The 19936-nt window shown below is 39.9% G+C and overlaps 2 protein-coding genes across 7 annotated transcripts in view; one reads left to right on the top strand and one right to left on the bottom strand.

Moving 5' to 3' along the window:
* Positions 1-16698, bottom strand: part of LOC143907074 (prolactin-releasing peptide receptor) — a 65299-nt gene extending 48601 nt beyond the window's left edge. Inside the window, exons 1-3 of one of the 5 annotated variants that reach the window (XM_077423588.1) lie at positions 15779-16698; positions 12211-14496; positions 9377-9628 (exon numbers count right to left, since the gene is read on the bottom strand). In XM_077423588.1, the coding sequence (XP_077279714.1) occupies positions 9392-9628; positions 12211-13140 (1167 nt within the window). In that variant the 5' untranslated portion in view covers positions 13141-14496; positions 15779-16698 and the 3' untranslated portion in view covers positions 9377-9391. The remainder of the gene's footprint in view (positions 1-9376; positions 9629-12210; positions 14497-15778) is intronic. The other 4 variants (XM_077423589.1, XM_077423591.1, XM_077423590.1 and 1 more) reach the window with 4 other exon arrangements.
* Positions 1-19936, top strand: part of Yeti (yeti) — a 126797-nt gene that overhangs the window by 90131 nt on the left and 16730 nt on the right. The gene's annotated exons all lie outside the window — the stretch shown is intronic.

The following is a 19936-nucleotide window of genomic DNA, read 5'->3' as shown; positions in this document are numbered from 1 at the left end:
AAGCAACGCGACGTAGTTGCGGCACGTTTATATTCATACACACACACACACACACACACACACGCACGCACGCACGCACGCACGCACGCACGCACGCACGCACGCACGCACGCACGCACGCACGCACGCACGCACGCACGCACGCACGCACGCACGCACGCACGCACGCACGCACGCACGCACGCACGCACGCACGCACGCACGCACGCACGCACGCACGCACGCAGGCACGCACGCACGCACGCACGCACGCACGCACGCACGCACGCACGCACGCACGCACGCACGCACGCACGCACGCACGCACGCACGCACGCACGCACGCACGCACGCACGCACGCACGCACGCACGCACGCACACACACACGCACACACACACGTAGCTTAGAGAAGGCTAGAAAGATTTATAAAATGAGAAGTCGCGGCAACAAATAGTTAAAATAAATTTTCAGTAATAAACTGAATTATGTCTTCTTGCAAATTTTTGCACCAGTACGCTAAGAGTTACTTTTTGCCAGAGAAAAAAAAGTGGCAATTAATAAAGAAGCAAATGTAACAAGGAATGTAAAGTAGGAAGAATCTTATTTCATTAGGAAAATTTTATTTCGCGACTAGGAGATGATTTTTATTTTTTATTTTAACGAGTAGAATCAATCAAATTGTAATCATCGAGCATAAATTCAAACGATTCAAATATTATTTAAGCGGAACCGTGACCTATATTATTTTCTTTTCTAAGAGACAACAATATTATGCTAATGGCAAATAATGCAACCCTAAGAAAACGGTAATTAAGAAACATTAATCACTAAAACTGAAAGAACTGCAATCCATCATTTCTTATGGTGGTTGCAAAGCAATTAACTGTCACTTCTGAAACGCGAGAACTTTTAAGCCCCGTTAAATTTGTAATTCGATCAATTAAACTTCCTCTAAAAATAGACAAAGTGCAAGAATTTTTATAACAAATTTACTAAAATCGATATCAAGTAAAGTTTTAAGCGTATTTCATCCTTAAACATATTTCTCACTTAAGGACTGGAAGCGGTAAGAGGTAAACGAAAAAGTTTACTCGTGTAATAAATTTCATAGGTAATAATTTTGGAATAAATTTGTAGAATTACTTGCATATTTGTATTTTTCCAATTGTGTTTTATTGTGTGCGTCTCCCTGCTGCAAACTACACGGTTCTTCATTCGCTAAATCACGGCACTTCGTTTCGCATAAACCGAAATACACGAATTGCCTCTCTCGTTCAGCGCAATGCGCCATAGTCAAAGTGAAATTACAGCTGGTGTAATGACGCTCGAGTTTCGTCTGTCGGTTTTCAAGCGCAAGTCGCGAAAAACACGTGTTTGAAATACCTAGTTGAGAGGGAACATATTAAACTTGTGCATGGAGCGAACGTTACGGAACACTTGCAGCTTGTATAATTGTATACACTCAATAACTTTAGGATTTTATATTCTATTACTAACATGCGGACGTGAAATATATATGGATATAAGGCGAGAAATAATTGCATGCATAATATACATCATGCGCATATGATATAAAATAATAGAACCTACACTATACGCTACATAGTACAAAACAATGATTGATATGAAAAAGAATTGAAAAGGATATTCTAAACATTTATCAAGTTTTAATCAAGAAGTATGCGACGATTTCGCAGTAATTATTAATTTAGGAAATTTGAAGGTTTAATTAATCATCCAACGAGTTACAAAATTGATCGAATGTTTCAAGAATATCCCGAAATGATTTAGAAATGCATTATCTATATAAAGAAAATGTCTTTTTGATAATATAAATATAATTGAAGTTTATTTGTTTACATTAACTTATTTTTTCTATTCTTCCTTATAGTATGAAACAATTTCATATAGGAATTTTAGAACATTTTTCATCAATTTTGTGTGTAACTATATCTTTAGAATAAATATATTGTAAATATCACCGAAATAATGTATATAGAAATATTAGGAGCAATTTTTTTGGGTATGTTTCATGCAATATTAATAAATGGAATAAAAGACAAATTCCGAAGTTAATTTCTAGCTACGCGGTGATTCACTACTTCCTAATTATGATATATTTTCGTAAGGGATCATAAAAAAGGGATGAGCGCGCGTGAAGAAACTATTTCATGGTGAAGCGAGAAGTCAATGAGAGACGGCGAAAATGTGCCTATAAGAGAAAGAATGGCTTAGGAAAACAGCGAGAAGTAAAATAAACCAGCAGCCATCCTCATATACCGGAAAAGCTTTTACTATATATATTGTATTGTGCAAAACACATACACATCAGGCAAACACACACGCACACACGCACACGCACACGTTCAAATAATAGAAATGAATTAGTGAGAAGAGTTATCCCCTCATTCTCCGTTTAGCGAAACGCCGAACGACCGCAGAACAACATGCGTAAACTTGGCATCCTACGTAAACATAATTTATCTATTTATCGCCTACAATTTCTTTAATGCCGATAGCATTTGCAACGTATATCATTTTGAAAAAGACTCAGACATTCGTACAAAATATGTCACATTTCGATAAGTTAGAATTTGAATCGGTTATAATTTAACGAGAATCTGGTAAAAAATCGAGCAGATTCGTGCTATTTTTAATTTTTTATTTGTTAATCTATTACCTAATGTAATTGCGCTTTTTTCGCTTTATCCCTTTCTAGATATTCGCTATCGTTCTATGAAATTGTTTCGTTTCACTGTTATTTTTAGCTCTGTTCTTTGTTCATTTAATCTTTAACCACATCCACGCTAATTTTTCAGCTGTATTTTGATTCGTTTGCAATAGATATAAACGGTCAATGGAAAGGCAACGGGACACGGAGAACATCACGTTAATTTAAAATTTGTCGGGGCAGTTTTTGTAGATCTTGTTCTTTTCCAATGACGGATGGAACGTCGTTTTAAAAATCACCGATCCATCTCTCTCTCTCTCTCTCTCTCTCTCTCTCTCTCTCTCTCTCTCTCTCTCTCTCTCTCTCTCTCTCTCTCTCTCTCTCTCTCTCTCTCTCTCTCACGTCTGCTTTTCGTAAAATGCGAGTACCTGATTGTCTCTAGTTTCAAAAGGTCTTTTTACGAAAAGCCGAATGAAATTGGAAACGTAAAATCAAACTAGGTGAATACTTGAACAAATTCTTACCCGTAAAGAACAAAAGTATAGAAATTCTGAAGCAAGTTGATTGACTTTTTTTTTAACGAAAATAAGCAGAAATTTTTAATTCTGAAATAGCGTTAAACTGCAATATAAATATATACAATATACATTCCGTTTACACATATATTTGCAAAATTCTTACACATATGGGAAACTTATATTATACGTTTATCAAATAATTAAAATTCAAGTTCTGCGTGCGACACTATATGCATTGTTTTGTCGCTTAAAATACTATTTGCGCTGCAATATAGAAATTGATTGTTTTGTACTATTATTTGTTATCAGAAATCAAATATATTTTAACCTGTTTAGAACTAAATGTCAAATGAATACTATTCTCCGCGGAATACGAAACGTTCGCAAAACGCTACTGCAAAACATTCGCAAATATCGCAAATGAAATGTTTGCTCGTGTTAGCGAAAATGTCAGTGACTATTCGCGTTGAATTTAGCAGCCGCATTGGATAGGCAATTTTGATGCTCCGATGCGATTACGGGATAAAAATTAAGCGGACAAGAGCCAGCGAGAGAGAACGGATGCTGCGCCCTTTCCGAGGTACAATGAATGGTTGCTTTTAATTCGGATCGACGTGTTCGGCATAATAACGTTGCGGGAATAACTAATACAGAACCATTATCGCGGTAACGGCATATAACCCGCGTTTGTGTTTGCATAATGACGTGTAGCGCAATAAGAGTTCAATCGGGTAACGAGCGCGCGATTATTGTTAAAATGCAATAAACTTACGCCGGTAAATCGAAAGGCAGTTGTTGATAGCATGGCATTTAATGCTGAATTGATGGTAGTATATATATCAATTCATTAATCATCCAATAATTAAATAAATATCTTGAAACATCTTTTCTGAAACATTAATATGGGGAAAATACATCACAAGACATCATAACAAGCGTTCGACTCTTCTAACTTTTGAAAATGCGAGCAAATAAATAATCTAATATAGACATATTATTCTTTTTCATTAACATTTAATAATCTTATTAAATTCGCTAATTATTTTGTCTTATGTTATTATACGCATCGACTATGTTTAATTATTTACAATATATCGCAAATGTCTTTAAGCTATATTGTACATTACAATAGATTTTTTAAATTAACATCGACATTAATTAATCCGCGATTGTGTAGTTTAGTTAATTATAATCTCTTCGGCAATTTAGTTGTATCGGATTCTGTTAACGTTACTGTAAAAACTTGGGCTTTTCAACCGCAAGGCACGGGTGTTGAATTACAAACAAGAGTGCTTCGATTTTCCTTATTACGCGAGTAATCCGCAAGTAGCGCAGTTTGTGCCCACGTAATCAGCGATTTTGGTCGAGCGTTCTAATTAGTGAGATTATGATGATTTCCATCGTGGGCGAAACCGTGTCGATGCAACATTTGTTGTTACATTGATTTGGCATCAATTGATCGACGTTGACAGAGCTCGAACGAGATGTATTTTAACGGTATACAGAGAAACGGATCGGTCGCGCAATTCACACGTTTCGCCCGGTTTGATGCGTTTCAGGAAATTGGTTTCATTACCGGTTATTTTTAGCAAGAGCAAAATCGAGTTTTGGCGAATGCGTATTGCTAGATTTTTTTTGTTTTTTTTTCGCTGATAATTAAATCCGCATCCACAATTGTGCGCTGGAGCCAAGCTTTTGGGAGAGAGAAATCGTTTTAATTCGTTAACGCATTAATGCAATTTTTATCGATGACCGATTTACAAAACGTAACATGATATTCATATGATGTTTGTGAAATGAAATTTGATATATGTAATATGTATATTCGCGTAAGAGAAAAATTATTGTACACGAATAAATTTTTAAGGCAAAAGCGAATATGCAAATGGAAATGTACCTATTATTTGGAGATATTACATTTCAATCAGATATTAAAATTAGAAAGAGAAAGAAAGATTTTTAAAACAGATGTTTTAAAGAATTTTCAAGAATTACAGAATAAAACAAAGTTTATCACTCCTGTAAGGAGATCGAGGAGTCTCTACTTAGTACTTATAATATCAGTTTCCGTCGGAAGATAAAACGCCTTTCTCTAAACAGTTTCATCTTTTAAAGACAATTAATTCAGCTTCTTAGTACGAGAAAGAGAGCTCATTAACATTTCGCAAACTGTCGAATTCAATAAGAGTTGCAGATATTCTTCTCATTATTCTCATATTAAGAATGGCGCTTTTTACCGGATAATTATTGCCTAATGGAATTCTGCCAATAAAAAGTTCATCATTCTTTCGTAATCGCCTTGTATTTAAGAGACATCTGGTGAATCTCTATAGAAAAAACTTCGATAATACTCAGGCAGGCTTCATTACGAAGTTTCTCCCTCGGCTTTGCTGTCCTATTCGATAATGAGAATTTGTTCGGGCAGATCGAAGCGGCTCGATTTGCAGCGTCGACGTGAATCGACAGGAAAGTGGTACGCCCCGTGAAACCTACATTCTTTATACGCGTTTGTCACATTAAGAACCATCTGGTTCAACGATAATCGATTGTCATCTGATGTGACAATTCCATATTTTTCTTACACACACAAAACATCGGCTAATCGCCGTCGTTATTTATGGCATATCGGAGGACATTTAACATAAAATTATTTGATGAGATTCTTAATTTAAAGTTTAGTCGTCATGTGTCAAAAGACAGCAGATTGGCAGGAAAAATGATGGTTCCTCGAAACAAGATCTAACTAGAGTTGCTCAAAGGCTGACACTGTAAATACACGCTGGTAAACATATTCTTTTGGCTGAATTACTGTGTAGGGTGTATGTGTTTTCCATATACATAATATTCTCTTTTGATTCGGATGTGGCGAGTAGGGTATCATGTGAATGCGTCTAATCTCGCGAGGGTCGTGTAATTATAGCTTTTAATACATATCGGTACTCTCGTATTCGCTGTACAACAGGGCACACTATAATAATCACCTTAGACAGTCTAATCAGTCTGATAGCTGGTTGATCGTTAAGATACCTTCGTACATAGAGATCGATCGAGCTGTTTAATATTCAAGAGGATAATCAACGATTGTAGGTGTACTCTAATTGACATAATCTCTACAATATTCATGTTCAGCTTATGCTTGGTTATTGTTATATCGTTATGTAACCTTAATTAGTAATTTAGTTCATCGCATCTCTGGATGAAAATTGCAAAAAGATGTTGCTGTATTATCTTTATAAATCGACTCGTAAAATTACGTTTATCGCTATTTTACTGTATCTGTGGACCCCGTTTCAAGACCACTATATCCACAAGTAGGTTTATATGATTACTGGAGACTATTAATTTCCTGGTAAAAGATTAACGTTTTTTTCGTATCGTGAGAGATTAACCCATAATGAGAAAAAGTCTTACAATTTCTTAATTGGAAAAAGAATGTATCTATTATGTATAGGATTTGAAACAAATTGTTAAAATATTTTCCAAAATATTCCGCGATTAATTTCTACTCATTCCTTCGATATTTAAGACGATTATGAGCACGAAATTGTAGAATTCGAAGGCGACGAATCTATATAAAGATTAAAAAATGGGTAAACTCCGACTTATTTCTTAAAACACGCATGATAACGTATAGAAATTTAATTCGTGATCTCGAAGTTTACGCAATTTTGTGTCAATTTAAGTCGAAATGAAATCCGATTACGCGTGTATTTCGAATCCGTTAATTAGGTTGCTAAATTACGTCGTCTACCACGTGTCTTTTTGAGTACGACTATTATTATCTGTTGATTCATTTTTCCCGATAAACGTCAATTCTCGCAGATGGACGTTATCTTGCGTATTTTTTTTTTATTCCACCTACGACATTTGCAGAATGTGCAACCAAAATCGAGCACAGCTCGATACACCCATATAGGACAAGCCCTCGAAGGGCTTACGTAAGCCATTTCGCGTCATCATGCTGTAAAAGGACGATTCAATATCGCCGTTCGGGGGCTTTACCCGTTCGAAGTTTAACTTGCACTCGGCTTTTTAAACAGGAACGAGCGGTGCGTGGGTGAGCTATCGCGCGGAAGTGCTTCGAGATTTAATATATGAAAGTCTTTCGACGAGATCCGATGCCACCTTCGCTCTCGCGAAACTTTCCGACTCGTGACGCGTTATTTCTGGCTCTGCGGAGGCTGTTTGCGGAACTCCACCGAACTTCTCTCCTCTTTTAAAGGTCGAAGACTCGCGCCCGGCATGTATTGTTATATACGTCGACGCTAAAATATCTCGCGACGCGAGATTTTTATTCAGTTCTACCTCCCCGTTGTATTTCCCTAGCGGCAGACCGGCGATCGGCGGTGAGATATAAAGGGCAAGCATGTTTGTATATCGCAATCAAAGGCCTGATATAACGCAGACTGTGAGCACTAGAATAAGAATCTTAGAATTTCACTTTTCGAAATAAAAACTTATCAGGAAGAAAAACGTTTTGATATAGCGCACATATTACTTACTTACTTTATTTAGAATACGTATTAAGTAAAACAAAGAGGAAATAATACTCCGCTTTTTTACATGTGTGAGAATTAATTCATTTTCTATAAAATATACTCGTATAAAAAAAGCCTGAACATATATTAATGCCGATAATTAATGAACTTGAGCTACTTGGTTCTATAATTATTTTCTTCCAAATTTTATTTTAATACGTTTTCTGTCTCAATTTCTAATCTTGGGGGATATTTAAATTCGCATCGGAATTCAGGCAAAATTTTTATTTATAATTTCACATAACGCCACGTATTTGTATACATATATTTCGATCGTATATGCGTGCGCATTTCGTTTCCTCTCGAATGTTTCTCGTATTGTAGTCGTACATTAAATTATAAATAGAATTCTGTCACGACGATTTACAAATCGTCTAAAGTGGGCTTTACACAAGCGTGAAATATTTACCCGCGGGGGTAATCAATCGATCTTGTTCTAATCGAAGTTTCCTACTTACACAACCAGTATACCCCAGACTCGTATAAACAGACGAGGGATATCTATAGCAATTTTCTCTCTCGACGCATCTCCTATTTCGTTTCGATTCGCGCGTTGCGGCGCGGCGGAGCGGAGAATGAAACGGTAACTCTTCGCGTAGCGGTCGTTACGTAAGTCGATCTATCCTGTTTGTGGGGCAAGAGCTTTACCGTCGCCATCAGCGGAAAGTGCGCAAAAAGGCGAGCTGTATGCGCACGACCGCGACTAAATGTGGATGTGGCGAAATTCTCAACAATTGCGATGCGTCAACTGGAGTAAAAAATTTCCCCGCCGCGAGAAAGTATCGGCTACGGCATTCCGTGAGAATCTCTCATCGTGTTTCGCCGTATACATACTTTCCCAGCCATATAGCCAGATCGGAGATGGAAATCGCGCACGGAACATTCGAACGAGCTCTCCTTACTCTCGTGGATCTCGTAAAGCTCGGGATTCTTCAGTATGTCCGCTACATATGCGCGCGCGCGCACGTATACTTATGTGTGTGTGTGTGTCAGCCAGTTGGCATTTGTCGTTCCGTCCACAGAATCCCATAAAGTACGAGGTACGAGGGAAATGAAAAAACCAACGGAGATGAACGTTCTTGCGAACGAAATCATGAAATCGAAGCATCTCACCGCAAGGCTACAGGAAAATCAAGTTTCTTAACTCGAGATATGGCCCGGGTTCAAAGGGCGAAAGCCCCACGATGCACGAAGACATAACGCGAAGAAGTTACATTTCTTCGTCGGCAAATGGAAAATAACATTAGAACGAATATTGCATTTGAAAAAGCATTGCAGCGACGAAAAACTGGTGCGCAAAAGTCGCGCGTGAGTATATAAAGAGAGTTATGGCGAGGTGTAAAAAAATTTTTCTGATTAATATATTTGCGCTTTCAAATATTCATTTATATATTTTCTGATACACTGGATACGCGAAAACAGAGAAAACTATTCATAAAAAGATAACTTTTATTATCGCTGTGCAAGGCGAAAGTGATTTTTATTTATTTAGACGATGTTCCCGAGAGAGAGAATGGAACAAAGTTGGCCGAATCGCAAACAGTACTGTCACTGGCTTGACAGTGAACGATAGAATTGCTCTCCTGCCGTGGCATCTCGATTGTGGTAGTTGATGTTTACTTCGTCCAACGTCTAACAGTTTTTTCGTAACGAAATGTATTTGCGTACCTTTCGCGTTTTCCCTCACAGAGCCGCGTCGTTGAAATCTTTCGAGGAGCTCGAGGGTTGATCCATCTCCTTCGAGATGTTCGTTGTCTGCTCCAGAATGATCATCTCGCATCCCTCGGGATTCTGCGTTTTCGTGCTGGGCAGCAGAGTCTCTTGCAAGGTGTTATTACCGTTACATATCTTGTCGCCCCTGCAGCTCTCCTTGGTCCTCGGAGTGCTGTTGCTGGAGTTCCTTGAATAACACGGTAGGACCTGCGAAAATAATGGCGCGTGATTTTTTTCATTCAATAGTTTTCTAGCGATGGTTTTGATCGATAGTATGAGAGTCATGAGACTTCGGCATTTAACCTTTCGACTCCCAAGCGGGGTGAGCCTCATAAATGATTTTCTTAGAATAATTCTGCCATGAAATTTTCATAATTTTTGTGGATTTTTCTAATTTACTTTTAAGTTACGAGCTTTTATTTGAAACAAATAAAAATGCTATACAAAATAATATATACAATTTTCAAGAAGATATGACTTATTTACACGAGGCGAGCCATTCGCCCCACTTGGACGCTTATGTCTCAGAAATCAGCATGGGAGTTATATCGAAAGGTTAAATCTACTATGCATTTTTTTCAAATGATTTGTTATTACTGACTTACGTCGAATTGAATCCTAACTAATTTACGCCACTCAATTAACAACTTAACATGCGTACTCGTCAAATTTAACCAGGTAAATTATATATTTGCCAAGTAATTGAAATAATATCTCTTAAAAGTTAGCTCAGTTTTCCGATTATCAATTTCATTAATTTAACAGGCTGATCTAATTTTCTCCACATATGCACGTTCAACCGAGCGATATTTGGCTTCGCGTAGTCTCATTTATCAGCGATATTTCTCAGAGAAAGACGCGTTTCATTTAATTTTACACCCAGACGAAATTATTAATCGATCCTGTAATTGCAGTTTATGAGAGCGCTCCGACTCGTTATGGGATCGTCAAGAATATTTTATTATTGCGGAACTTGAGGTCGGAAATTGATGAAAGGGCGTAATCAAGTCGTAGCAGATGTGGATAATTAAAAATTAATTCAATGCGGGTCGAGAAAAATTAATCAAACTTGACGAGCACGATGAAAATGCTCGTGACTCTCGCGCGAGACTCAACTTTCATTGATACCAGAGCATTCTGCATAAGAGTAGAATGACGTCGCAAAATCAAATTCTCTAATATTAATTCCTCTTAATTATCGAGAGTTTATAAAACGATGTCCTAATGTCGCAACAGAAAGCAATAGATGATATCAAATAATATTATATTGCTCGCGTTTCTCTGTTTCTGTGGCAAAATAAACATATAAAGAGGAAAATAAATGAAAAGAGAGGAAAGCAATACAGGGAAAATGTATGGAAGAAAAACAACAGAAACGAAGCGCGATGTAAAATCCGACGCACATTTCCCGATAGATAAATATATAATAAATATATAAAAATATATAAATATATATAAAAAAAAAATATATGTATAAAGAGAGGAAAATAAATGAAAAGAGAGAAAAGCAATATACAATGAAAATGAATGATAAGAAAAATAACAGAAACGAAGCGCGATGTAAAATTCTACATATATTTCCTAATAGAACATCAGGAAACGAGAAAATACCGCAAAATATAAAGCATTCTCGTTACACATAAATCTTTTTCCGTTCTATGAATTTGCAAATAGCGAGGGTAAAGTCTTTTCGCGAAAACAATAAAGAGCGCGAGTCATCCTTTTATACCATTTTTACCTTGGCAAATGCGACCGTGAATCGAAACCGCCAATATACCGGCATCTTTGAGAGAATCGATTGAATACTAACTATTCAGAATGCATTTGAAGTTGCATTCAATAGACACCCGGCAAAATACATACTATCTTCCCGGCGCACGTATGTATGTATGTACGTTGATGTCCGAAACACGTTTCATCATTTTGCGAACGTGCGCAGACACGGAGGGAAAAAATAGCTCCGCTGTGCAAATTAATTTCGGCGCGCGATAGAATTCAAGCGTATTGCAATTGAGAACATAACGCATCAAATTGTCGCTCCTTCGATGGTTTCGATGTAAACAGTTCTGTCCCAATTACTTAAAGTGCATTCCTGCACGATCGACCTTAGAAATTGCATGCAGTTAATTATAAATGCATTAGACGTATCCGCGTAATATTACGCATACTCAAAAAGCTATACCATGTAAAGTATATATTAAAACGAACGTTGCATGCAATGATCTGTAACATTGCTTTATTTTATAAAAGTATTTGCCTAACATTCTTGTCTAAAAATTTAAAAAATTCTGAAAACAATGCTATTACAATAATTTTTAATATTACTTTTTTCATAAAGATATTGTCTAGCTTTCTAATTTAAAAAACTCTGAGAATAAGTTGCGGATTCGCGTTCGAGAAAACGCGCTTGTTTCGAGATATTTAATTTTTAACGCACCATTTCTGCGGCTGAGCACGCACACGGAACTTTTCCGAATGGTTTAGTTATTTCCTAAATTTCTATTTACATTTTCTAGGGGAAACGGTATAACTGCAATCAGAATCCATTACGAAAAGTTCCATAATACGTGCCCTGAATAGTTTCGCGAATGATTTCATGCAAAGTATTATACGTTTGCTCTCCGACCGTAATAAGAATGATCTATTTGCTGGTGTATATACCTCGCGGATGAATGAGAAACAATGAAATGGACAATCCGGTAATTTCAAAAAGCGCCCAGCTTGGCCTTGGCTCTCACGATGTGATATCGGAAAGAAACGAAAGGCGGACAAGCTCAATACGTACACACCTGTTTGAATTCCTTGCGGAAGTTGTCGTTGAGCCAGGCGTAAAGGAACGGATTGTAGCAGGTACTGCTCATGGCGATGCAGTGCGACATGAAGAAGCAGAACTTGTAGTAGGACCAGCCGTTGGCGTCCGAGTAAAAGTCGTCGACGACGTTGACGATGTTGAGCGGCAACCAAGACACGCCGAATATGGCGACCATGGCGATCAGCATCCGATTGGTCCGGCGCTTCCTCTCACGATCCGTTTCCTCGCGCTTGCTGGTCTTGCTGCCGGGTTTGGCGCGCGCTCGATCGTTCAGCTTGATCGACACGCATATGTAGCAGAAGGCGATCACGAAGAACGGCACGACGAACTGCAGTATCGAGGTGAGCGAGCTGAAGACCTTGCGAAATGGCTCGCTGGGCCAGTTCTCCTCGCAGAAGGACATATACTTTTCCTCCAGCTGCTGCATGTAAAGCCCGTACGGCAGGGTGACCAGTAACGCGACCATCCAAATGCTCACGATGATCGCCAGGCACATCTTGATCTTCATGCGCGGATGGAACGGATAGAGGATTACCAGGAACCGGTCGACGGCTATGCTCGTCAGCGTGAGCGTGCTGATGTACACGCTGACCCCCTGGGCGTAGGGCACCAGATGGCAGAGGGTGTTACCGAAGACCCACCCGTTCATGAAGGTGTACAAGGGGGTGAAGGGCACGGCCAGCACGCACAGCAGCACGTCGCTGAGCGCGAGGTTCGTGATGAAAAGATTGGTGACGGTGTGCATCTGGCGATTCCGCCCGACGACGAAGACCACCAGCACGTTGCCGAATATGCCGAGCACGAAGATGACGATGTAGAACACGCAGAATACGATCTGGACCATCAGATTCGACGTCATGTCCTCCGTCTGCGCGTAGCTGGAGTTGCGCGCCGACACGTTCTGCATGGCGACCGACGAAGCCGACGTTATTTGCGTTGTGCTATTATCCGTGGCGCATCTTGAAGAGCGCGGGTCAGTTACTCGCGACCGACGACGCCTCCTTTTCCTCTTCCTCTTGCTCTGCCTCCTCCTCCTCCTTTTCCTCCTCCTCTTCCTCTTCCTTCTCCTCTCCCTTCCGTCGTTACCTCGTCAAATCGATCATGCGTCAGCAGTACGCGGATAGACTCGCTGGTTCATCATCCCCTATATACGATTGCGAGGTGCGGAAGGTCGATCCGCTAATGCGACTCGGCGAGTCGAGAGTTAGTCCGGAAGAAAATCGGAGCGGTGTACATATATACACGTGCCGGCGTTGTCGATTCACGAGCCGTGAATTAATTTCTCACGAAGCTCCTCGCCCCATTAGCGTCAACAGCGCGCGCTGCTGTTATCCGGCGCGGCGAACGCTCAGGCGACGGAAGTTGCGATAGATAAACGAGTTATAGCTCCAGATAAGCAGATTAGCTTGAGTTTCGCGCGCCGCGGTATCCTCGCAGGGCCAACTGTTTGAGGGGCATCGATTACGCTTGACGCGTATGCAAGCGTTGCAACTCTTACCCCGACTTTCGCCGAGATAATCCTTTAAGCGCGATTTAATTTAAGTTTGATTTTCCGATAGTTTAAAGGACAGATTAAATGAGGAGCGCCGCACTTTTATCGATCGTTATCCCGCATCGAATATTCAGTTCCTTTTTCTTTATCCGCGAATCTTAAAGGTCCATTTTACATTTTATCTGCTCGAACATCGACAAGATGGATATCTTTCTTTTTCATTTCTCATAATGAAGCCATCTTCCAAGCAGAATTCACATTAAAACGAAAAGTGGCGAGTGACGTAAATAAATGACGATGAGTTTGGAGGCAGCACCAATTTCCTTGTTCATTAATTCGCAAGGTGGCAGTGAGCAAATGTTTAATTAAGGAAGAGGGTTTTGTACGAATGCACGAGCGGGGATACTGGTAAAAAGCTCGCCGCGGAAGCGTCGCGTTGCACATTTCACTCTTATATTCTCGAACTATTAGCGTAATCTTTACGCTGTTCCTCGCGACGATTCGCAACGTGGAAACACCCAATCGTCCAGAGTCATTTATATATCAAGAGCTTTTTTGATTATTTAGATTATTTAGATTATTTAGAATTACACGTCATACGAATATTATATGCTTGTCAATGTTAATAGAAACGTCAATTTCGTTCGGTTCGTTCGGCGTTTATGTACTCGGGGAAGGGGCGAATGGCGATGACAGTCAGGCAATTAACATGTTTCGCCGGTTTCGCGACGAAACTTTCGAACCCCCGGGAAACGACGGTCGTTCCTCTCGCTGAAACAAGACATGAGAGAGCAATTTAGGAGTACCGATTATGACCGGGACGGCGTGGACGAGACCCTCGGCAAACTTTGGCAGCGTCGTGTCGTCGCCGTCAAGCAAGCGTTTCGGAAAGTTCCGAGCGCTCGACAATACCGGCCACGTCGCGCTTCACGAGTCTTGAAAGTGAGGAGATAGAGATAGAGAGAGAGAGAGAGAGAGAGAGAGAGAGAGAGAGAGAGAGAAGCAGAGGAACTATTTAAAAAGCTTGGCAGACACTCCTCAAGATCGTTTCGTCATTAAGAATCGGAAATAGGGACGCATATACTCCGACGATAAAGCTCTGCGTTCTCTTTTTTCTTTCTCCTCCTCTTTCTTTTTTTTCTTTTTTCTCTTATTGAGTAAGGATTTCGTCAGAAAGTCGACACGACAATTCCACTGATGTTTTTTTTAACGCTCTAACGCGCACGGATTTATTTACGCGCAGATGGAGGATCGTAAATCACACAGTTTTCCACTCGTTGGATGTGCGATGCGTATTAATCGGAGATTAATGGAAACGCGTTACGTGCTACACGGCTCGTTGATAGACCGATTTTAACGGCCATGGTAGATATTAATGAATTCGTTGAACTAGCCGATCGAGAGAGTATCGAGAAACAATTGGGAGAGGCTCAGAGAATGGGGAACATTTGTTAAAATGTCCATTTTAAACGCGAAACGTCGAGCAGCTAATACAGCGTGAGTTAAATTCGTTAATAATTGCTTAATTTTATAGTATCATTATAGTACCTCGATAAATAAGAGAACGAAGGATAATTTTTTAAAGGTAGAAAATTAAATATATACTTATAAGGTTCCTTTAATTGATATAGCATAATTTTGCATTTCTAATATACATAAAAGTATCTTCAGTTTTGTTAACAATCAAATAATTTCTTGTTGATTTGTCAATTTTATTAGAATTTTTCGTTACTACAACTCTCTACAACTTAATAATTAGATGGTGACTTTATTACGTATGATAATGTAAACTTTTACTCAAGTACTTAACTAATCCAAAACGATAATCAAATATTCTAACTATTATTGTTATTGTAAAAAAAAAAGAATACTCCGAAAACGTTTGGACAAATCTGTTCAAAAGAGAGAGCCTCTTCTCTTCTCAATATTTTCAACTTTCATATCTGTAACCTAGAGGTTTAGAGAAGATTGCAGCAATAACAAAAAAAGCCGAAGAAAGAAAACGGAAAAAAGAGTAGTGTGCAGCGATACGCCGTGAAAAGTGATCACGTACGCGCTTGTACTACACGTGCGAGATCGATTTCGGCCACCTGTTGAAGGTCCGCGGGGTCGAGAGAGCGGACCGAAGTTGTGGGCGATTTCTTCCGTCGCGCGACGAAGACGATGATGATGATCCGCCAAGTTTCGCCGTTGACGCGGAACGAAGTTCTTAGAATTTACGAACGCGTCGCTAGGCCGCGCGGATTTCTCGGGCGCGGGCGCGCGCGCGCGATTACGCGAGAGATTTAGGCAGACGTGACTACTGATGCGGGGGGGCTCGCGCGTCCACCACGGACGACCCACGAGGCGAAGAAAAGAAGACGAAGTACTTGTATACGAAAAATATAAAAATCCTATCTCACACATTATACACTCACAAACGGCGCGCACGGAGGACTTCCTTTACACGGTCGTTCCTCTTTTGATGCAACTCATCGCAGAGTCTCATCCGCCGCGACGAAGAGTCACGCATGTTCGATTGTTTTTCTTCTCGCGAGAGATATCGAGAGTTCGGTCTCCGATTTCTTTCACGGCGACACGCGGAATTGCACGCGCGCACGCTCGGCCATCGTTTGTAATCGAGACTGTCCGAGGAAACCGCACCCGTTATCGTTCCATTTATCTACCTTTTATCTTCTCTGCTCGAGAAAACGCGTGCGAAAGGTCGCGGCACGTCGTGCACGTGTCTAAGGAGCACATGTATCTCTCTACCGCGCTGATGGTTCTCCCTCGCGGAGTATACTTCGGACGTACGCCGCGGCGTTCAGTCGTTCAGCCGCGCGACGACTCTCGCGACTTCATCGAGGATGCTGCTCTCATCTCGGATACCAGCGCGGACGGACGATCCACCAGTCGGGGCGTCGCGACGCCGGGCTACGTATGCGAAGCGCGTTGCCTCCCTGTCCTGCCGGCGACTGAGACGCGAGAAAATCGGCTTCGAGGGAGACCGAGGGCGGCTTCGCGCGCACGCGTATGATCGCGTATGATCGCGATGCGCCTACCTGGGTGCACGCGGAGATATATTTACGACGGGCGGGGGGCGAGGGTGGAGTCCGATCGGTGTCGATGCTTAACTTTAAACGTCGTCGTCGTCGTCGAGCGGTATGAAAACGTACGTCGCAAATTCGAGAGCGACGCGTCGGCGTTCATTTCCTTCCTCCGCGTAATATTTTAGGCTCGCACCCCTCCCTCGCGAGCGAGAAAACGGCGGACGTGCCGCGTTTTATATATATAGTAGCGTTTTCTTTTGAATAATATCTTCTTTTCGGAAACTCCTTTTATTATTAAAAAGAACTTTCAAATGACTGGTAACTTTCACTCAAGTAAAGTATTTATTTATAAATGACTTTTGCTCAAATTGCTTTATTTTATTAAAGCCAGATTTGCCATTCCGTTTCGAACAAAGAGAATCCTTCCGTTTATGACAGTTCGTTAGGAAAAGCGCAAGCAAGCGAATCTTAAAGCTGTATTCTGAATAGCCCAGGGAGATATAAAACAACAGAAGTAATTGAATGCGCAATTTCGAAAAGGACACGTCTCTGAAAATTAAAATTTTTCAGGAATGAAAATACTGATTTAATTTTAACGATTGTACTCATAGTGATACAAAACTTTGCAATTTGCATTTTAGGGTCAAATTACGATAGGAGGGTGCCTTTTTCGCAAAAAAATGTGTAAACGTAATTAGAGCACATATTAGCGAAAAAACCTATAAGCCAAAAAATGCGAGATGTGTCCTTTTCGAAATTGTACATTCAATTATAAGGCTGTTATAAGGACCTCCATAAGAACTACCCGCTTTTGTATTTATTGCCATCATTACTGCCATATCGTACATAAATAAATCTTTCGGTAATTGTATAGATGGGGGGGACCATCTTGGATGACCTTGATATTTTAGTATGTTGTCAAGGTCACCCTCCTGAGTGACCTTCAGAAGGTTCAGCCCGCGCTCGTTATTCGTTAAAAAGTTATTAACGAAAAAAGTTTGGAAAATATAGCAGCTATTTTGAGTATTGGAAGGTATAAATGACTAATATATATGTCGAAATAGTTTACGCATACACTTTGAAACCGATCACGCCTTCGGCGTATAAATTAGTGACGCGCTTTAAGAAGTATTTAAGTGTTTAAAGCGCGTCACTAATCTATACGCCGAAAGAATATTTCACGCAAAACGAGATATTCTCTACTTAAAAAAACAGTTAAATACTTTTAAAGCGCGTCACTAACCTACATAGGTTAGTTGACGCGCTTTAAACACTTAAATACTTTTTAAAGCGCATCACTAATCTATACGCCGAAGGCGTGATCGGTTTCAAAGTATATGCGTGAACTATTTCGACATATATATTAGTCATTTATGCCTTCCAATACTCAAAATAGCTGCTATATTTTCTAAACTTTTTTTTGTTAATAACTTTTTAACGAATAACGAGCGCGGGCTGAAACCTTCTGAAGGTTACTCAGAAGAGTGACCTTGACAATATACTAAAATATCCAGGTCATCCAAGGTGGTCCCCCCATCTATGCAATTACCAATCTTTCTTCTAAATTAAATAAGGTTGATCCATTCGCTACAAGCTGAGCTATAAAGTCAATCATCGGCCAAAAGTGACGAACAAAAAGTGATTTTAGGTGTTAATTATCAATTTATTCAATCAGAAAAAACAAAATTAAGAAATGTACAAAAATTGATGTACGGTTTTTGTACATTTCTTAATTTTGTTTTTTCTTATTGAATAAATAATTGATAATAAACTAAATTCACTTCTTTTTCTCGTCCTTTGGTAAATAATTTACTTCTTTTTACTTCACACTCGGAATGACGATTGGAAAAACGAGACGGAAACAAAAGACTCGGCATAATGCATCAACTCTAATACTAACACTAATTCAAGCGTTCTTACAAGATAACGTAAAAGCTTTAAAGCTGCATATCTTTCTTTCCGCATCTTATTTTCGCTTTCCTCTGTCACCGTCTTCGACTCGCACGTTAGTTTTCAGTAAGCCACGGCCAGGTAAAGCCAGAAATAAAATATTCTCATTCGTAGAATCGTTATGTTTCGCGATTTATCGCGATCCACATCGCGCCACGTGTCGTCGAGAGCTATGTCAAGGCGGCGGCCAAAAATACTTGAGATTCCCGCGAGTCCGGGAGTGTTCTCCAGAATCTAATAAAGTCGAAATGAATATATCCTTCACGCGGAGGTCCACAGGCGTGATTCAGTTTCAAGAGCCCCCCCCCCCCCGGCGCGCGAGGGAGGATAAAGAGCGACGAATTCGCGGTGGGGAGGGAGGCAGGGGAGAAGTTTCCCTGTTTGCATCTTATTGCGGACAAATTCTTCGACTCGGTTATATGATCGTCCGCGAATGGACTTTCGCCGCGAGATTATGCCAACTATTCCCAGTTCGTTCGAGGGAACAGGGAAATATGGGATTTCGCGCGTTACGAAGAACGCCGACCGGAATGTCGGGAATAAAAAGTCGACGAGAGTTGTACCGGTCGTACGCTTCGTATTTCGTATGCAATTTTACCACGCGATCCGATTGATGTCCTATGATATTCGGGAATCCGCGTTTACGTTAATTAACGCGTTGCGAATTTGCAATGCCGAGCGAGCGTCCATCGAAAACTCGGGGGTCACCCGTTAGAGCGCAGCACCCGACGGAGCGATAAAGTTGCGCGCTTTATCATAAATCTAAACAACTACTTGGACTCTTTTGCGTCAACAATTAATCCGAGATAAGCTATATTTTTTAACGGAATAGGTCGTATGTATACATATATTTTTTTCGCTCTTTTATTCCTCCTGAAGAAGATAACGCGATATTTTTAGAATATTGGTAAATAAATACTCGAAGTGTAACGTCAATAAACAAAGATATTATTTGTACGAGCATAATTAAGATATTTCAGAGACTTGAATATAATAATTACAAAATATTGCAATATGTAATAAATATGTTCTTGTTACAATTCTTCTCGTAACTCTTTACGATGTAATAGTGAATATAACGTAACAATCTATTCTTTTAATTGATACGCGACAGAAAAAGAATTATTTACTGCTTTCAAAAATATAAAGCATAGATTTTTCGATATTTTTGGAATATGTATGAAATTGTGCTAAAAATTCGTTGCGTGATAAAAATATGAGATTAAATACTT

Source organism: Temnothorax americanus, unplaced genomic scaffold (genome assembly GCF_048541705.1).
Source record: "Temnothorax americanus isolate GAGA-0224 unplaced genomic scaffold, ASM4854170v1 Scaffold8, whole genome shotgun sequence".
NCBI classification, from domain to species: Eukaryota; Metazoa; Arthropoda; class Insecta; order Hymenoptera; family Formicidae; genus Temnothorax; species Temnothorax americanus.
Note: the sequence above shows the minus strand (reverse complement) of the source record. Positions and strands in the feature narration are given on the sequence as shown.